We start from the raw sequence: 20,038 nt of genomic DNA, 5'->3' as shown, positions 1-20,038 counted from the left end.
TGTAATTCCATGGGCTCTTATCTTGTTTAGCAGCCTCATGTGCAGCACCTTGTCAAAGGCCTTCTGAAAATCCAAGTACACCATGTCTACTGCATCACTCTTGTCTACCGTGCTTGTAATTTCCCCAAAAAATTGCAGTGGGTTAATCAGGCAGGATATTCTTTTCAGGAAGCCATGCTGGCTTTGGCCTATGTTATCATTTGCCTCCAGGTATTCCATAATCTCATCCCTAACAATTGATTCCACCAACTTCCCAACCACTGATATCAGGCTAACAGGTCTGCAGTTTCCTTTCTGCTGCCTCCTACCCTTCTTAAATAGCGGAGTAACATTTGCAATTTTCCAGTCATCCGGTACAATGCCAGAATCTATCAATTATTGAAAGATCATTGTCAATGCCTCCACAATCTCTCCAGCTACTTCCTTCAGAACCTGAGGGTGTATTCCATCAGGTCCAGGAGATTTATCCACCCTCAGACCATTAAGCTTCCTGAGCACCTTCTCAGTTGTAATTTTCACTGCACAAACTTCACCTCCCTGACACTCTTGAATGTCCAGTATACTGCAGATGTCTTTCACTATGAAGACTGAGGCAAAATACGCATTCAGTTCCTCTGTCATCTCTGCATCACTCATTACAATATCTCCAGTGTCATTTTCTATTGGCCCTGTATCTACCCTCAACTCCCTTTTACCCTTTATATACTTAAAAAAAGCTTTTAGTATCTTCTTTGATATTAGTCACCAGCTTCCTTTCATAATTCATCTTTTCCTTCCTAATAATCTTCTTAGTTTCCTTCTGCAAGTTTTTAAAAGCTCCCCAATCCTCTGTCTTCCCATTAGCTCTGGCTTCCTTGTATGGCCTCTCTTTTGCTTTTACTTTGGTTCTGACTTCACTTGTCAGCCAAGGTAGTGTCCTTCTTCCATTCAAATTTTTTTTATTTGCAATATATCTGTCTTGCATTTCCCTCCTTTTTTGCAAAAACTCCAGCCATTGCTGATCTGCTGTCCCTCCTACTAGTGTTCCTTTCCAGTCAACCTTGGCCAGTTCCCCTTTCATGCCATTGTAATTTCCTTTATTCCAGTGAAATACCAACACATTGGAATTTAGCTTCTCCCTCTCAAATTACAAAGTGAACTCGATCATATTGTCCTGACGAAGGGTCTTGGCCCGAAACGTCGACAGTGCTTCTCCCTATAGATGCTGCCTGCCCTGCTGTGTTCTACCAGCATTTTGTGTGTGTTGTTGTTTGAATTTCCAGCATCTGCAGATTTCCTCGTGTTCAATCATATTGTGATCACTGTTCCCTAAGGGTTCCTTAGCCTTAAGCTCTCTCATCACCTCTGGTTCATTACACAACACCCAGTCCAGTACAGCCGATCCCCTAGTGGGCTCAACAATAAGCTGTTCTAAAAAGCCATCCCTCAGACATTCTACAAATTCTCTCTCTTGAGGACCAGCCCAGGCCTGGTCTTCCCAATCCATTTTCATGCTAAAATCCCCAACGATTATCATGACATTGCCTTTCTGACACACCTTTTCTATCCCTTGCTGTAATTGGGTATTCACATCCCGGCTGCTGTTTGGAGGCCTGTATACAACTGCCATTAGGGTCCTCTTACCCTTCCCATTTTGTAACTCAACCCATAGAGACTCTCCACCTTTTGGTCCTATGTCATCCCTTTCTAATGATTTACTATTATTTCTTATACACAGGGCCACACCACCCTGTCTATCTACTAACTTATCTTTCCGATATAACGTATATCCTTGGACATTCAACTCCCAATGGCAGCCATCCTTTATCCAAGTTTCCAAAATGGCCACAACGTCACACTTGCCAATCTGTAGCTGAATTTCAAGATCGTCAATTTTATTTCTTATGCTGTGTGCATTCAAATACAACACTTTCAGTCCAACATTTGTTGCTTTCTGCTTTAACTGCATCACGCCTCTATTGCCCTGTAACTCATCCCACTGGCTGTGATTATGCCTCATCTCCTGCCTGTCCTTTCTATCATCTCTGTTGCACGCTATCATAATTGTATAACCTTTTATCAGGTCACCCCTTAGCTGCTCTATAGAAAGCAACCCAAGTTTCTGCTTGTAGCATATGCCCTCTAATCTAGACAGCATCATCGTAAACATTGCCTGCACTCTCTCCAAAGCTACACGTCCTTCCTACAATGGGGTGAGCACAATTGGAAACTATACTCCAGATACGGCTTAACTAGCTGCTCACTGGATGTTTTTGTTTCTTACACGATTCTGTATAAAAATCTGAGGAGATCAGCAGTTTGAGAAACTCAAAGCTACCCGATATGGCACCGACAATCATTCCACGATCAGTCACTTACAGCACATTACTCCCCCATTCTGATGTTTGGACCGAACGACGACTGAACCACTTGAACATGTCCGCATGTTCACACACCGAGTTGCTGCCACAGGATGGGCAGATTAGATATTTGCATTAACAAGTTATACAGGTCAAGTGGCTACGAGTGTATATCACAAATAGCAAAGGTCCCTGTGCAACACCACTAGTCACAGAACTCCACCAGATAACCTGCATCAAACATGACCCACCAGCAAGCCAATTCTGGTTCATGCTGGAACAGTCATATGTGTGTTCAAAGGATATCTGGGACATGCAAAAGCAGCATTCAGTGTCAAGCAAACATACCTGGTAAGTCTTCCCACCTCGCTGTACACTGGTTAAGCCGATGACAGGCTTACAGTTTTCCAGAGCTTGATGGAAGATCTTGTGTGGATTACATTCAATTACATCCTTTTCAGAGTCAGGAGCTTTGTGATAATTCTCAATCTGCTTCCGTTTCATCAATTCAAGAGTCTAGTGAACACAAATCTATCATCAGGTCAGACCATTCAGGGCTCCCAGATTACGCACATTACTCTAAGTATGCCATTAGAATATTAACGGAGAGCGTTTATGCAATGTGCAAGAGTAACTCGCACTGCTGATGAACTGAATGGAAGGCACAGTATAACAGGAATTGTGAATGGGAGGCAACCTGGGACAGTATAACAGGAATTGTGAATGGGAGGCAGCCTGGGACAGTAAAACAGGAATTGTGAATGGGAGGCAGCCTGGGACAGTATAACAGGAACTGTGAAAGGGAGGGAGCCTGGGACAGTATAACACAGGAATTGTGAATGGGAGGCAGCCTGGGACAGTATAACATAGGAATTGAGAATGGGAGGGAGCCTGGGACAGTATAACAGGAATTGTGAATGGGAGGCAGCCTGGGACAGTATAACACAGGAATTGTGAAAGGGAGGGAGCCTGGGACAGTATAACAGGAATTGTGAATGGGAGGGAGCCTGGGACAGTATAACAGGAATTGTGAATGGGAGGGAGCCTGGGACAGTATAACAGGAATTGTGAATGGGAGGCAGCCTGGGACAGTATAACAGGAATTATGAAAGGGCGGGAGCCTGGGACAGTATAACAGGAATTGTGAATGGGAGGGAGCCTGGGACAGTATAACAGGAATTGTGAATGGGAGGCAACCTGGGACAGTATAACAGGAATTGTGAATGGGAGGCAGCCTGGGACAGTAAAACAGGAATTGTGAATGGGAGGCAGCCTGGGACAGTATAACAGGAATTGTAAATGGGAGGCAGCCTGGGACAGTATAACAGGAACTGTGAAAGGGAGGGAGCCTGGGACAGTATAACACAGGAATTGTGAATGGGAGGCAGCCTGGGACAGTATAACATAGGAATTGAGAATGGGAGGGAGCCTGGGACAGTATAACAGGAATTGTGAATGGGAGGCAGCCTGGGACAGTATAACACAGGAACTGTGAAAGGGAGGGAGCCTGGGACAGTATAACAGGAATTGTGAATGGGAGGGAGCCTGGGACAGTATAACAGGAATTGTGAATGGGAGGGAGCCTGGGACAGTATAACAGGAATTGTGAATGGGAGGCAGCCTGGGACAGTATAACAGGAATTATGAAAGGGCGGGAGCCTGGGACAGTATAACAGGAATTGTGAATGGGAGGGAGCCTGGGACAGTATAACAGGAATTGTGAATGGGAGGCAGCCTGGGACAGTATAACAGGAATTGTGAATGGGGGGCAGCCTGGGACAGTATAACAGGAATTATGAAGGGAGGCAGCCTGGGACAGTATAACACAGGAATTGTGAATGGGAGGCAGCCTGGGACAGTATAACAGGAATTATGAAAGGGAGGGAGCCTGGGACAGTATAACAGGAATTGTGAAGGGAGGCAGCCTGGGACAGTATAACAGGAATTGTGAATGGGAGGGAGCCTGGGACAGTATAACAGGAATTGTGAATGGGAGGCAGCCTGGGACAGTATAACAGGAATTATGAAAGGGCGGGAGCCTGGGACAGTATAACAGGAATTGTGAATGGGAGGGAGCCTGGGACAGTATAACAGGAATTGTGAATGGGAGGCAACCTGGGACAGTATAACAGGAATTGTGAATGGGAGGCAGCCTGGGACAGTAAAACAGGAATTGTGAATGGGAGGCAGCCTGGGACAGTATAACAGGAATTGTAAATGGGAGGCAGCCTGGGACAGTATAACAGGAACTGTGAAAGGGAGGGAGCCTGGGACAGTATAACACAGGAATTGTGAATGGGAGGCAGCCTGGGACAGTATAACATAGGAATTGAGAATGGGAGGGAGCCTGGGACAGTATAACAGGAATTGTGAATGGGAGGCAGCCTGGGACAGTATAACACAGGAACTGTGAAAGGGAGGGAGCCTGGGACAGTATAACAGGAATTGTGAATGGGAGGGAGCCTGGGACAGTATAACAGGAATTGTGAATGGGAGGGAGCCTGGGACAGTATAACAGGAATTGTGAATGGGAGGCAGCCTGGGACAGTATAACAGGAATTATGAAAGGGCGGGAGCCTGGGACAGTATAACAGGAATTGTGAATGGGAGGGAGCCTGGGACAGTATAACAGGAATTGTGAATGGGAGGCAGCCTGGGACAGTATAACAGGAATTGTGAATGGGGGGCAGCCTGGGACAGTATAACAGGAATTATGAAGGGAGGCAGCCTGGGACAGTATAACACAGGAATTGTGAATGGGAGGCAGCCTGGGACAGTATAACAGGAATTATGAAAGGGAGGGAGCCTGGGACAGTATAACAGGAATTGTGAAGGGAGGCAGCCTGGGACAGTATAACAGGAATTATGAAGGGAGGCAGCCTGGGACAGTATAACACAGGAATTGTGAATGGGAGGCAGCCTGGGACAGTATAACAGGAATTATGAAAGGGAGGCAGCCTGGGACAGTATAACAGGAATTGTGAATGGGAGGCAGCCTGGGACAGTATAACAGGAACTGTGAATGGGAGGCAGCCTGGGACAGTATAACAGGAATTGTGAATGGGAGGCAGCCTGGGACAGTATAACAGGAATTGTGAATGGGAGGCAGCCTGGGACAGTATAACAGGAATTGTGAATGGGAGGCAGCCTGGGACAGTATAACACAGGAATTATGAATGGGAGGGAGCCTGGGACAGTATAACAGGAATTGTGAATGGGAGGCAGCCTGGGACAGTATAACAGGAATTGTGAATGGGAGGCAGCCTGGGACAGTATAACACAGGAATTATGAATGGGAGGGAGCCTGGGACAGTATAACAGGAATTATGAAAGGGAGGCAGCCTGGGACAGTATAACAGGAATTGTGAATGGGAGGCAGCCTGGGACAGTATAACAGGAACTGTGAATGGGAGGGAGCCTGGGACAGTATAACAGGAATTGTGAATGGGAGGCAGCCTGGGACAGTATAACAGGAATTGTGAATGGGGGGCAGCCTGGGACAGTATAACAGGAATTATGAAGGGAGGCAGCCTGGGACAGTATAACACAGGAATTGTGAATGGGAGGCAGCCTGGGACAGTATAACAGGAATTATGAAAGGGAGGGAGCCTGGGACAGTATAACAGGAATTGTGAAGGGAGGCAGCCTGGGACAGTATAACAGGAATTATGAAGGGAGGCAGCCTGGGACAGTATAACACAGGAATTGTGAATGGGAGGCAGCCTGGGACAGTATAACAGGAATTATGAAAGGGAGGCAGCCTGGGACAGTATAACAGGAATTGTGAATGGGAGGCAGCCTGGGACAGTATAACAGGAACTGTGAATGGGAGGCAGCCTGGGACAGTATAACAGGAATTGTGAATGGGAGGCAGCCTGGGACAGTATAACAGGAATTGTGAATGGGAGGCAGCCTGGGACAGTATAACAGGAATTGTGAATGGGAGGCAGCCTGGGACAGTATAACACAGGAATTATGAATGGGAGGGAGCCTGGGACAGTATAACAGGAATTGTGAATGGGAGGCAGCCTGGGACAGTATAACAGGAATTGTGAATGGGAGGCAGCCTGGGACAGTATAACAGGAATTGTGAATGGGAGGCAGCCTGGGACAGTATAACAGGAATTGTGAATGGGAGGCAGCCTGGGACAGTATAACACAGGAATTATGAATGGGAGGGAGCCTGGGACAGTATAACAGGAATTGTGAATGGGAGGCAGCCTGGGACAGTATAACAGGAATTGTGAATGGGAGGCAGCCTGGGACAGTATAACACAGGAATTATGAATGGGAGGGAGCCTGGGACAGTATAACAGGAATTATGAAAGGGAGGCAGCCTGGGACAGTATAACAGGAATTGTGAATGGGAGGCAGCCTGGGACAGTATAACAGGAACTGTGAATGGGAGGGAGCCTGGGACAGTATAACAGGAATTGTGAATGGGAGGCAGCCTGGGACAGTATAACAGGAATTGTGAATGGGGGGCAGCCTGGGACAGTATAACAGGAATTATGAAGGGAGGCAGCCTGGGACAGTATAACACAGGAATTGTGAATGCGAGGCAGCCTGGGACAGTATAACAGGAATTATGAAAGGGAGGGAGCCTGGGACAGTATAACAGGAATTGTGAAGGGAGGCAGCCTGGGACAGTATAACAGGAATTATGAAGGGAGGCAGCCTGGGACAGTATAACACAGGAATTGTGAATGGGAGGCAGCCTGGGACAGTATAACAGGAATTATGAAAGGGAGGCAGCCTGGGACAGTATAACAGGAATTGTGAATGGGAGGCAGCCTGGGACAGTATAACAGGAACTGTGAATGGGAGGCAGCCTGGGACAGTATAACAGGAATTGTGAATGGGAGGCAGCCTGGGACAGTATAACAGGAATTGTGAATGGGAGGCAGCCTGGGACAGTATAACAGGAATTGTGAATGGGAGGCAGCCTGGGACAGTATAACACAGGAATTATGAATGGGAGGGAGCCTGGGACAGTATAACAGGAATTGTGAATGGGAGGCAGCCTGGGACAGTATAACAGGAATTGTGAATGGGAGGCAGCCTGGGACAGTATAACAGGAATTGTGAATGGGAGGGAGCCTGGGACAGTATAACAGGAATTGTGAATGGGAGGGAGCCTGGGACAGTATAACAGGAATTGTGAATGGGAGGGAGCCTGGGACAGTATAACAGGAATTGTGAAGGGAGGCAGCCTGGGACAGTATAACACAGGAATTGTGAATGGGAGGGAGCCTGGGATAGTATAACACAGGAATTGTGAATGGGAGGGAGCCTGGGACAGCATAACACAGGAACTGTGAAAGGGAGGGAGCCTGGGACAGTATAACACAGGAATTATGAATGGGAGGGAGCCTGGGACAGTATAACACAGGAACTGTGAATGGGAGGCAGCCTGGGACAGTATAACACAGGAATTATGAATGGGAGGGAGCCTGGGACAGTATAACACAGGAACTGTGAATGGGAGTGAGCCTGGGACAGTATAACATAGGAATCGTGAGTACACGTACAGAGTTGTGTAACAATGCAGTGTTGGGGTGTTCAGAGCACATAACCAATGGCAAACTATTGAGTTCTCGAGACATACACATTCTAAGGAGAGCTAACACCTCTGTTGAAGATTTTAGATAATAGTACATTAAAGAGACTAACAATGTTTGTGGAGAGTAGCCCGACAATTGGCATGATTTAAGAAATCACTAAAAAAAGAGCAAAAATAGTTGCGGAAGAAAAACTCAAGAAATAAAAAGTAAATTGCTAAAGCTTCTAGAAGATACTAAAAAGGAAGAAATGGGTAGAGTAATAAGATCAAGAGAGAAGTTATAGTGAAAATAATTTAACGTTAACTAAGCAACTTGCATCTTCTTTCATTCCTTCTGCAGTATATGCAGTACATCCAAAGGTGGTGTTTATATCTCAATGCTTTGTGAAAACTGTACTACCTGTGAAGGTCTGTTTCAACTGTGACCTGTGAAGGCTCCGTGCATGGACCACAATCTGTCTGGTGTACACTGGGAATTCAGCTCATTTTCTATTTTTGGCCTGTTCTCAAATGTTTCAATGTGGCCAGATTTTCTGACATTTGGCTTGATTGCTTTTCTCCCCCTACAATTCTGGAACTGTTCTTAAGCAGGAAGGAGCTTAAGAATGAAATTAGAAGAGCCAGAAGGGGCCATGAGAAGGCCTTGGTGGGCAGGATTAAGGAAAACCCCAAGGCATTCTACAATTATGTGAAGAGCAAGAGGATAAGACATGAGAAAAAAGGACCAATCAAGTGTGACAGTGGAAAAGTGTGTATGGAACCCGAGAAGTAGCTGAGGTACTTCATGAATACTTTCCTTAATGACACAGAAAAGGATCTTGGTGAGTGTAGGGATGACTTACAGCAGACTGAAAAGCTTGAGTATATGGACATTAAGAAAGAGAATGTGCTGGAGCTTTTGGAAAGCATCAAGTTGGATAAGTCACCGGGTCCAAACAAAATATACCCCAGACTACTGTGGGAGGTGAGGGAGGAGATTGCTGATAATTGCACCATCAATGGGGACGGGAGAGATTCCAGAGGATTGGAGGGTTGCAGATGTTGTTCCTTTATTCAAGAAAGGGAGTAGAGATAGCCCAGGAAATTATAGACCAGTGAGTCTTACCTCAGTGCTTGTTAAGTTGATGGAGAAGATCCTGAGAGGCAGGATTTATGAACATTTGGAGAGGCATAATATGATTAGGAATAGTCAGCATGGCTTTGTCAAAGGCAGGTCATGCCTTACAAGCCTGATTGAATTTTTTGAGGATGTGACTAAACACATTGAGGGTAGAGCAGTAGATGTAGTGTATATGGATTTCAGCAAGGCATATGCTAAGGTACCCAAGCAAGGTTTACTGAGAAAATAAGGAAGCATGGGATCCAAGGGGACCTTGCTTTGTGGATCCAGAATTGGCTTGCCCACAGAAGACAAAGAGTGGTTGTAGACAGGTCATATTCTGATTGGAGGTTGGTAACCAATGGTGTGCCTCAGGGATCTGTTCTGGGACCTCTTCTCTTTGTGACTTTTATAAATGACCCGGATGAAGTAGTAGAGGGGTGGGCTAGCAAATTTGCTGATGACACTAATGTTGGAGGTGTTGTGGATAGTGTGAAGGGTTGTCAGAGGTTACAGCGGGTCATTGATAGGATGCAAAACTGGCCTGAGAAATGGCTGATGGACTTCAACCCAGATCAGTGTGAGGTGATTTATTTTGGTAGGTCAAATATGATGGCAGAATATAGTATTAATGGTAAGACTCTTGGCAACATGGAGGATCAGAGGGATCTTAGGGTCCGAGTCCACAGGACGTTCAAATCTGAAGGTGAAGCCTAGGAGGGTTAATGGTATCTGATGGCGACTCCATTGCTGCATCTTCAGAAACAGCTCTACTTCCATCTTCAAGATCTCTATTTCCCCCTTTCAGTGTTCTTTTGAAGACCCTGACCTGGAGTTACATGCTGACTACGGTTCTTTGGAGGAATGGGATCCGCTCTTGGGGTTCAAAGACTGGCCGTTGTTCGGCACGCCAAAGGGTCTGGCTCAGATTTGGAAGCCCAGGATCTCGTGACTCTGGAGACGAGCGGATCGAGTTTCAGAGTCATGACAGGAGACTCGTGTGTCATAGGGGAGTCTGGACATCTACAGCTGTGTGGCTGGAGATCTGGGATCTCTGCAATCTTCAGGCACAGAGCTCAAAAAAGTGAACTTACAGACTTTTAACATTATAAACCAGCAAACTGTTTGTTACATCTCCCTGCCCGCTGGGGAAAATGGAGACACCACTTTCTCCCTTATTAGGGAGAGAGAGAAAACCTGCATGTTGAACACCAGGTGGAATGCGAAGTCTTTGGGGTGTTTGTGTCTTTGCTGTTGCTACGTTAATGCTTGAGTGCTCAGTGGCGGTGCCGATGCTTTTTTTTGCCAGTGGGGGGGAGCTGGGAGGGACTTCGGGGTTCTAACTTTTGACTGTTGTTCATTCTTTGGGGCTCCTCTGTTTTCGTGGATGTTTGCGAAGAAAAGTAATTTCAGGATGTATACTGTGTACATTTCTGTGACATTAAATTGTATCTTTGAACCTGCACAGTTGACTCTGTGGTTAAGAAGGCACACGGTGTATTGGCCTTAATCCACTGTGGGATTGAGTTCAAGAGCCGAGAGGTAAGGTTACAACCATATAGGGCCCTGGTCAGACCCCACTTAGAGTACTGTGTTCAGTTCCAGTCACCTCACTACAGGAAGGATGTGAAAACTATAGAAAGGGTGCAGAGGAGATTTACAAGGATGTTGCCTGGATTGGGGAGCATGCCTTAGGAAAATGGGTTGAGTGAGCTCAACCTTTTCTCCTTGGAGCAACGGAGGATGAGAGGTAACCTGATAGAGGTGTATAAGATGATGAGAGGCATTGATTGTGTGGATAATCAGGCTTTTTCCCAGGGCTGAAATGGCTAGCAGAGAGGGCAGAGTTTTAAGGTGCTGGGGAGTAGGTACAGAGGGGATGTCAGGGGTAACTGCTTTTTTTTCTTACACAGAGAGTAGTGAGTGTGTGGAATGGGCAGCCAGCGACTGCGGTAGAGACGGATAAAATAGGATCTTTTAAGAGGCTCCTGGATAGGAGCTTAGCAAAATAGAGGACATGGGTAACCCTGGGGGATTTCTAAAGTAAATACATGTTTGGCACAGCATTGTAAGCCTAAGGGCCTGTATTGTGCTGTAGGTTCTCTATGTTTCTAACAGTATTCACTTCAACTGGGCTGGGGCTGATTTCTTGGTAATTGCAAACAGATGAATGAGGTTTCCTGGTCCCTCAGGCCTGCCCGGCCATTACCCCCGTAACATTTAACTCCTCTAATTATCAAGAATCAATCTAGTTCCACCCTAATATTCAAGGACTTGCTTCCACTACCTTCTGAGGGAGAGTTCACAACCCTTAGAGGAAAAAGAATTGTCTCATGCATCTGAAATTGTAGGACTCTTATAGACTCACACAGAACAGGAAACATTCTCTTCATATCCAGCATCTGACATGTTCAATTAAGTCATCTTTCTACTCTAGATTCTAGTGGACACAAGACTAGCCTGCCCAACCTTGGCTGGTATTCTTATTCCAAGCATCAGTCTAGTAAATATTCTCTGAACAGTTTTCAGTAAATTTACATCCTTCAGGTTCACCTGAAATTGCCAACTCCATCCCAAGTACTAAGACTGAGGACATCTTCAAAAGACGGCATCTATCACCAAGGATGCCCACAACCCAGGACATGCCCTCTTTACATTGCTACCATCAGGAGCCTGAAGACAGCCTCTTCCCCTCTACCATTAGATTTCAGAAGGGATAATGAACCAACACATGAACACTATCCCACTTCTTTGTTACTCTTTTTGCTACTGTAAATTATTGTTTTTAATGTATTACAATGTACTGCTGCCACAAAACAACAAGCTTCATGACAAAGCCAGCGATATTAATCCTGATTCTGATTCAGTACCCAACTAAAAGATGACCTCCCTGCTTTAGTATTCCATTTCCTTAGCAATAAATAAGACCAGGTCATTTGGATCCCATCTCAGAGGTCCAAAATTTCCTACAATTTAGATATGCTTTTCTTTTTTAAACCACTCTGCTAAAATGAAAAATTCCACATTTTCACAAGACTCCCATTACTAAATACCTGCTTTGAAACCTTATTTTCTTCACAATTTACCTGCCCATATTTGGGTATGGCATGGGGAGGAGTTGGTGTAGGAGCAATTGAGAAGAAGCACTCAGCTGTTACCTGGTTCATGATTGACCTCGACAGCATTTTCTGACCTCCCTTCATCATCATATTGATGAATTTGCTACAAAACAAATAAAAACAAGTCAATTTGTAAAACTTAGTAACGACAAAATACATGTCAAATAGCTTCCCCACTGCCCACATAGAGACACTAAACAAGGATAGTCAGAACAACAGACGTCAGCACAGGGATTGTGCGAAACAAGGTTTCTGCAACTTGTAGACAGAAATTGCTCATTGCTATCCAGGTCAGTATAGGACAGATTACAAGCCAATAATCCTGTTCTTGAGGGGGCAGCAGTGAGTGCTGTGCAGATGCAACAGGGGCGCTCCCATGCAGGTCCGACAAAGATTTTCCAAGGGGATACACCACCTAGCAGAGCGGTCATCGTCAGAGTAGTCCGAGGTAGTCTAGGTAACAGGGATATTGAGGAGCAGGTAGGGAAACAGACGCTGGAAAGGTGTAATAATAACAAAGTTGTGCTGGTGGGAGATTTTAATTTCCCAAATATCAATTGGCCTCTCCCTAGAGCAAGGGGTTTCAATGGGGTGGAGTTTGTTAGGTGTGTTCAGGAAGGTTTCTTGACACTGTATGTAGATAAGCCTACAAGAGAGGCTGCACTTAATCTGGTATTGGGAAATGAACCTGGTCAGGTGTCAGATCTCTCAGTGGGAGAGCATTTTGGAGACAGTGATCATAATTCTATCTCCTTTACAATAGCATTGGAGAAAGATAGGAACAGACAAGTTAGAAAAGCGTTTAATTGGAGTAAGGGGAATATGAAGCCATCAAGCAGGAACTTGGAAGCTTAAATTGGGAACAGACGTTCTCCGGGAAAGGTAGGAAAGAAATGTGGCAAATGTTCAGGGAATATTTGTGTGAAGTTCTGCATAGGTACATTCCAATGAGACAGGGAAGTTATGGTAGGGTACAGGAACCATGGTGTACAAAGACTGTAGTAAATCTAGTCAAGAGAAAAGAAAAACTTACAAAAGGTTCAGAGAGCTAGGTAATGCAAGAGATCTAGAAGATAAGGCTAACAGGAAAGAGCTTAAGAAGAAAATTAGGAGAGCCAGAAGGGACCATGAGAAGGCCTTGGCAGGCAGGATTAAGGAAAAACCCAAGGCATTCTACAAGTATGTGAACAGCAAGAGGATAAGACGTGAAAGAATAGAACCTATCAAGTGTGACAGTCGGAAAGTGTGTATAGAACTGGAGGAAATAGCAGAGATACTTAATGAATACTTTACTTCAGTATTCACTATGGAAAAGGATCTTGGTGATTGCAGTGATGACTTGCAGCAGACTGAAAAGGTTGAGCATGTAGATAATAAGAAAGAGGATGTGCTGGAGCTTTTGGAAAGCATCAAGTTGGGTAAGTCGCCGGGACCGGATGAGATGTACCCCAGGCTACTGTGGGAGGTGAGGGAGGAGATTGCTGAGCCTCTGGCAATGATCTTTGCATCATCAATGGGGACGGGAGGTGTTCTGGTAGATTGGAGGGTTGCGGATGTTGTTCCGTTATTCGAGAAAGGGAGTAGAGATAGCCCAGGAAATTATAGACCAGTGAGTCTTACCTCAGTAGTTGGTAAGTTGATGGAGAAGATCCCAAGAGACAGGATTTATGAACATTTGGAGAGGTATAATATGATTAGGAATAGTCAGCATGGCTTTGTCAAAGGCAGATCGTGCCTTACAAGCCTGATTGAATTTTTTGAGGATGTGACTAAACACATTGATGAAGGAAGAGCAGTAGATGTAGTGTATATGGATTTCAGCAAGGCATTTGATAAGGTACCCCATGCAAGGCTTACTGAGAAAGTAAGGAGGCATAGGATCCAAAGGGACATTGCTGTGTGGATCCAGGACTGGCTTGCCCAGGGAAGGCAAAGAGTGGTTGTAGACGGGTCATATTCTGCATGGAGGTCAGAGACCAGTGCTGTGCCTTAGGGATCTGTTCCAGGACGGGTTAGTAAGTTTACTGATGACACAAAGGTTGGAAGTGTTGTGGATAGTGTGGAGGGCTGTCAGAGGTTACAGCTGGACATCGATAGGATGCAAAACTGGGCTGAGAAGTGGCAGATGGAGTTCAACCCAGATAAGTCTGAAGTGGTTCATTTTGGTAGGTCAAATATGATGGCAGAATATAGTATTAATAGTAAGACTCTTGGCAGTGTGGAGGATCAGAGGGATCTTGGAGTCTGAGTCCAAAGGACGCTCAAAGCAGCTGCAAAGGTTGACTCTGTGATTAAGAAGACATACGGTGTATTAGCCTTCATCAATCGTGGAAATGAATTTACAAGCCGAGAGGTAATGTTGCAGCTGTATAGGACCCTGGTCAGACCCCACTTGGAGTAATGTGCTCAGTTCTGGTCACCACAGAAAGGGTGCAGAGGAGATTTACAAGGATGTTGCTTGGATTGGGGAGCATGCCTCACGAAAACAGGTTGAATGAACTCGGCCTTTTCTCCTTGGAGCAATGGAGGATGAGAGGTGACCTGATAGAGGTGTTCAAGATGATGAGAGGCATTGATCGTGTGGATAGTCAGAGGCTTTTTCCCAGGGCTGAAATAGCTGCCACAAGAGGGCACAGGTTTAATGTGCTGGGGAGTAGGTACAGAGGAGATTTTTTAAATGCAGAGAATGGCGAGTGCGTGGAATGGGCTGCCAGCAACGGAGGTGGAGGTGAATACGATAGAGTCTTTTTAGAGACTTCTGGATAGGTACTTGGAGCTTAGAAAAATAGAGGGCTATGAATAACCCTAGTAATTTCTAAAGTAGGGACATGTTCGAAACAACTATTGTGCTGTAGGTTTTTTATGTTTCTATTCCTTATTTTTTTTACTCGAGAGAACAGGGAGTGTGTCTGCAGAGCTAGTGTTCTGTTTTGAGTGTCGGATGTGGGATTTCCAGCCTCCCCGATGGCCACGTCTGCACCAGGTTACCCCCTTAGAGACTGTGTTAGGGAACTGAGCTGCAGGTTGATGAGCTTTGTCTTATTAGGGGAAAGTGAGGTAGAGATAGACAGGAGCTACAGGGAGGTAGTCACCCCAAGGTTACAGGAGACAGATAAATGGGTGACTGTCAGGAGAGGGAAGGGGGAATGTCAGATAGTGGAGAGCACCCCTGTGGCCGTCCCATTCAACTCCATAAACAACAGCAGCCGTGCCTCTGGCACCGAGTCTGGCCCAGAAGGGTAGGGAACTGAAGAGAATGGCAGCAGTAATAGGGACTCTGCAGTCAGGGGGACAGAAGGTGATCCTGTGGATGCAAAAAGCAAACACAGGTGGTAGCTTGCCTCTCAGGTGCCAAGGTCCAAGATGTTTCTGGATGCGTCCACAATATCCTGAAAAGGGAGGGCGAGTAGCCAGAAGTTGTGGTACGTATGGTACCAACCACTTAGGAAGAAAAAATATAGTGAGTTAGGAAGGCAGCTGAGAAGCAGGACCTCAAGGGTAGTAATCTCAGGATTACTGCCTTACCAGGCTACAGTGATGATAGGAATAGTATGAGGTGGCAGATAAATGCATGGCTGAAGAATTGGAGCAGTTTACAGGGATTCAGAATTCTGGATAATTGGGACCTCTTCTGATGTAGGTGGGATCTGTACCAAAGGGACAGGTTGCACTTGAATCTGAGGGAAACGATATTCTTGTGGGTAGAGCTGTTGGCAGTGGTTTAAACTAATATAGCAGGGGATGGGAATCAGAATGATAGAGTTGAGGATGAGCCAGCAGGTTTACAAGCAGATGATGGGTGTAACATGAATTGTAAAGAAGGACAAACCAATGATTGGGCACAAATACAGACAGAGCAAAAAGTTAAATTGTACCATAGAGGCAAAATTTAAAATGGTGAGGAATGCAGGACTGTAGGTGCTGTATTCAAATATGTGCAGCATTCAGAATAAGGTGGACTAAGTCACGGCACAGTTAGAGACTGGTCGGTGTGACGTTGTGGGCATCACTGAGCTGTGGCTGAAAGGAGGCCATAGTCGGGAGCTTAACATCAGAAGATATACTTAGAATCAAAAGGAGAGGCAGGAAGGCATAGGTGGTGGTGTGGCTCTGTTGGCAAGAGATGGAATTACATTTTTTTAGAAAGAGGAGACACAGGGTCAGAGAATGTTTAATCTTTGTGGGTGGAGTTAAACTGCAAGGGTGAAAAAACCCATTATGGGAATCATATATCGGCCTCTAAATAATAGCCAAGATGTGAGGGTGAGATTACAAAGGGAGCTGGAAAAGGCATGTAAAAAGGGTAATGACACAATTGTAACAGGGACTTCAATATGCAAGCGGATTGGGAAAATCAGCTTGGTGTCAGATTGCATGAGAGATAATTTGGTGAATGCCTACGAGATGGCTTTTTAAGAGTAGCTTATGCTTGAACCTATTCGGGAAAAGGTCATCTTAGATTGGGTGTTATGTGATAACCCAGATTGAATTAGGGATCTTAACAAAAGGAATCCTTAGGAGACAGTGATCATATGTTCAAATTCATACTGCAATTTAAGAGGGAGAAGCACAACTCACAAGTATCAGTATCACAATAGAACAAAAGGGAATTATAGAGGCATGAGAGAGGAGCTTGTCCAGGTAAATAGGAGGATATTGGAGGGGATGACGGCAGAGCAGAGGTGGCTGAAGTTTCTGGGAATAGTTCACAAGGCGCACGATAGATATGTTACAGAAGCTCTCAAATGGCAGGCATAGACAACCGAGGCTGACAAGGGAAGTTAAGGACTGTATAAAAGCCATGGAAATGGCATACAGGGTAGCAAAAGTGAGTGGGAAGTTGGGTGATTGGGAAACTTTTAAGAAGCAACTAAAAAGCTATAAGAAGGGAAAAGATGAAATACAAGGACAGGCTAACCAATATAATTGAATTGAATTTCGGTTTATCATCATTTAGAAACCACAACTGCAATGCAGTTAAAAAATGAAACCATGTTCCTCCAGAATGATATCACAAAAACACACGACAAAACAGACGACACCAGAAAATCCACAAAACGTTCGGCAATCTCCAAATCCAGAGTCCGGAGAGGCTGCTGCGTATTAATATCGCACTACCATCTTAGTGCGTTCCCCAGAAAGGAGCTCCAAACCCACCAGACAAAACAAGACTACCCAGACACCCAGTGTCCTGATGAAGGTTCTCGGCCCGAAACATTGACAGTGCTTCTCCTTATAGATGCTGCCTGGCCTGCTGTGTTCCACCAGCATTTTGTGTGTGTTGTTTGAATTTCCAGCATCTGCAGATTTTCTCGTGTTGACTACTCAGACACACCAAGTCAGGAGACCAACTCTACCACCCAACAAACCAAAAACTAAAGTTACAAGACCTACGGAAAACCACATAGTTACATATAGTTAAAGTTAACACATAGTTACAACAGTGCAGACAATACCATAATTGATAAAACAAAACAGACCATGGGCACAGTAAAAATAGTCCAAAGATGTTAAAAGACTACAAGTTTGGAAAAAAGCCACCACACAGCTTCCACAAGTCCTCAGGGTCCCGATAAGACTCGTCATCCCACGCAGGCGGCAGAAGGGAATACCCCTGCTGGACTCAGCCTCGCAGACACAGCATACAATGAAAGCGCCCCGACCGCAGCGGACTCCGAGTACCTTCGAGCCTCCAAACATCCCCTCTGGCACAGCCTCTGCTGAGCGCACTACGACGCCCCCGCCACCGGCAATGCGACCCCAAGGACTGGGGGCCTGTTCTTCCCAACAGAGACCTGGACCTCACAACAGCAGCAGCACGAAGGCGGCCTTCCTGGAGATTTCCAGATTTCCTCTGTGCTCCCACATCTGTTTTTCATCAGATTAGGATTGTGCACGGCACCCCGCTTGACAAATAACAGATATCAACTCCAGAGAGGCCACTGCAAACTGCGCCGCACCGCCATCTTGAAGTCTTGTAAAGCAGGATACCAAAAGTTTCTTCAGTTATATTAAGAGTAAAAGGGAGGTGAAGGTTGATATTGGACCACTGGAAAATGACACTGGTGAGGTAGTACACTTAATGGAACTGTGGAAGACATTAGCAGTGTGCCAGAGGTCTGTGAGTGTCAGGGAGCAGGAGTGAGTGCCATTGCTATTACAAAGGAAAAAGTGCAGGGCAAACTCAATGGTCTTAAGTCATCTAGGCCACATGGATTGTGCCCCAGAGTTCTGAGAGAGGTTGCTAATGAGATAACAGATGCATTGGTCATGATCTTTCAAGAATCACTTGATTCTGGCATGGTCCCAGAGGATTGGAAATCTGCAAGTGATACTTCACTCTTTAGTAAGGGAGGAATCAAAAGAAAGGAAATTATCGGCCAGTTAGCCTAACCTCAGTGGTTGGGAAAGTGTTGGAGTCTATTATTAAAGATGAAGTTTTGAGGTACATGGAGGCTAATGATAAAACAAGTCAAAGTCAGCATGGTTTCTGTGAAGGGAAATCTTCCCTGACAGATCTGTTAAGAGTTCTTTAAGGAAGTAACAAGCAGGGTGGACAAAGGAGAGGCAGTGGATTTTCAGAAGGCGTTTAATAAGGTGCTACACAAGATAAAACCCTATGATGTTACAGGAACGATACCGGCACGAGTAGTGGAATGGATCATCGGCAGGAGGCTGCGAGTGGGAATAAAAGACGCCTTTCTTGGTTGGCTACCAGTGAGTAGTGGTGTTCCACAGGGGCCAGTATTGGCACCGCTGCTTTTCACATTGTTTGCCAATGATTTAGATAATGGAATTGATAACTTTGTAGCAAAGTTTTCAGATGACATGTAGGTAGGTGGAGGGGAAGGTAGTGCTGAGGAAGCAATGCGATTACAGCAGAACAGGCAAATTGGAAGAATGATTGCAGAACAGGCAAATTGGCAGCTTTGTGCCTGTACTCACTGGAATTTAGAATAATGCCGGGGGGGGGGGAGATCTCATTGAAACCTACCAAATGTTGAAAGGATTAGATAGGGTGGATGTGAAGAGAATGTTTCCTATGGTGGGTGTATCCAGAACTAGAGGGCACAATTGAGGGGCAACCTTCAAAACAGAGGCAAGGAGGATTTTTTTTTTAGCTAGAGAGCAGTAAATCTGTAGAATGCTCTGCCACAGACTGTGACAGAGGCCAAATCCGTGCGTATTTAATGCAGAAGTTGATCGTTTCCTGATCGGTCAGGGCTTCAACGGATATGACGAGCAGGTGTATGGGGTTGAGTGAGATTTAGGATCAGCCATGATGGAACAGTGGAACAGACTCCATGGGCTGAATAGCCTAATTCTAATCCTATGTCTCATGGTCTTAAGAACCCAATCTCTCTCTCTCCTTCGTTGAATACTGGTCTCACATTTGCTATTCTCCAATCTGCAGCATCCATCCTGGAACTACAATTTTCAAAGATGACAAAAAGAAACCCTGGGAAATGGATCACCAAGTTTTTGAGATTTATTGGTGTTCTTGCTCATTAACATTGACCATAAGGTCAGGATTAGAGGGTTCAGCCCACCAAGGCTGCTCTGCCATGACCGAGTTATTTCCCCTCTCCACCTCATTCTCCTGCCTTCACCACATAACCTTTCACATTCTTATTAATCAAGACCCTATCAACCGGCACTTTAAATATACCCAATGACTTAGCCTCCAGTCATCTGTGACACAGAGACACCACCCTCTGGCAAAAACAATTCCTCCTCATCTGTTATTCTTGCATTGTGAGGTTGTGGACTCTGATCCTAGAGCTCACCACGATAGCAAACATGAATCCACTCTAAGCTTTTCAATATTCCTTAGGTGATAATGTGATGACCCCTCTTTCTCCAAAACTCCTTAAGAGTCAAAACAAAAAAAAACCTCTAGAGTGCAGACCAGGGGTTC

The 20,038-nt window shown here is 45.4% G+C and overlaps 1 protein-coding gene across 1 annotated transcript in view; it reads right to left on the bottom strand.

The window, feature by feature from the left end:
• The window catches only part of mrps7 (mitochondrial ribosomal protein S7), a 33,601-nt gene that overhangs the window by 12,327 nt on the left and 1,236 nt on the right, over positions 1 to 20,038 (bottom strand). Inside the window, exons 3-4 of the mRNA XM_059948979.1 lie at positions 12,160 to 12,223; positions 2,688 to 2,855 (exon numbers count right to left, since the gene is read on the bottom strand). Coding sequence (XP_059804962.1) covers positions 2,688 to 2,855; positions 12,160 to 12,223 — 232 coding nt within the window. The remainder of the gene's footprint in view (positions 1 to 2,687; positions 2,856 to 12,159; positions 12,224 to 20,038) is intronic.

The sequence above is a fragment of the Hypanus sabinus genome, chromosome 23 (assembly GCF_030144855.1).
Source record: "Hypanus sabinus isolate sHypSab1 chromosome 23, sHypSab1.hap1, whole genome shotgun sequence".
NCBI lineage: Eukaryota > Metazoa > Chordata > Chondrichthyes > Myliobatiformes > Dasyatidae > Hypanus > Hypanus sabinus.
Note: the sequence above shows the minus strand (reverse complement) of the source record. Positions and strands in the feature narration are given on the sequence as shown.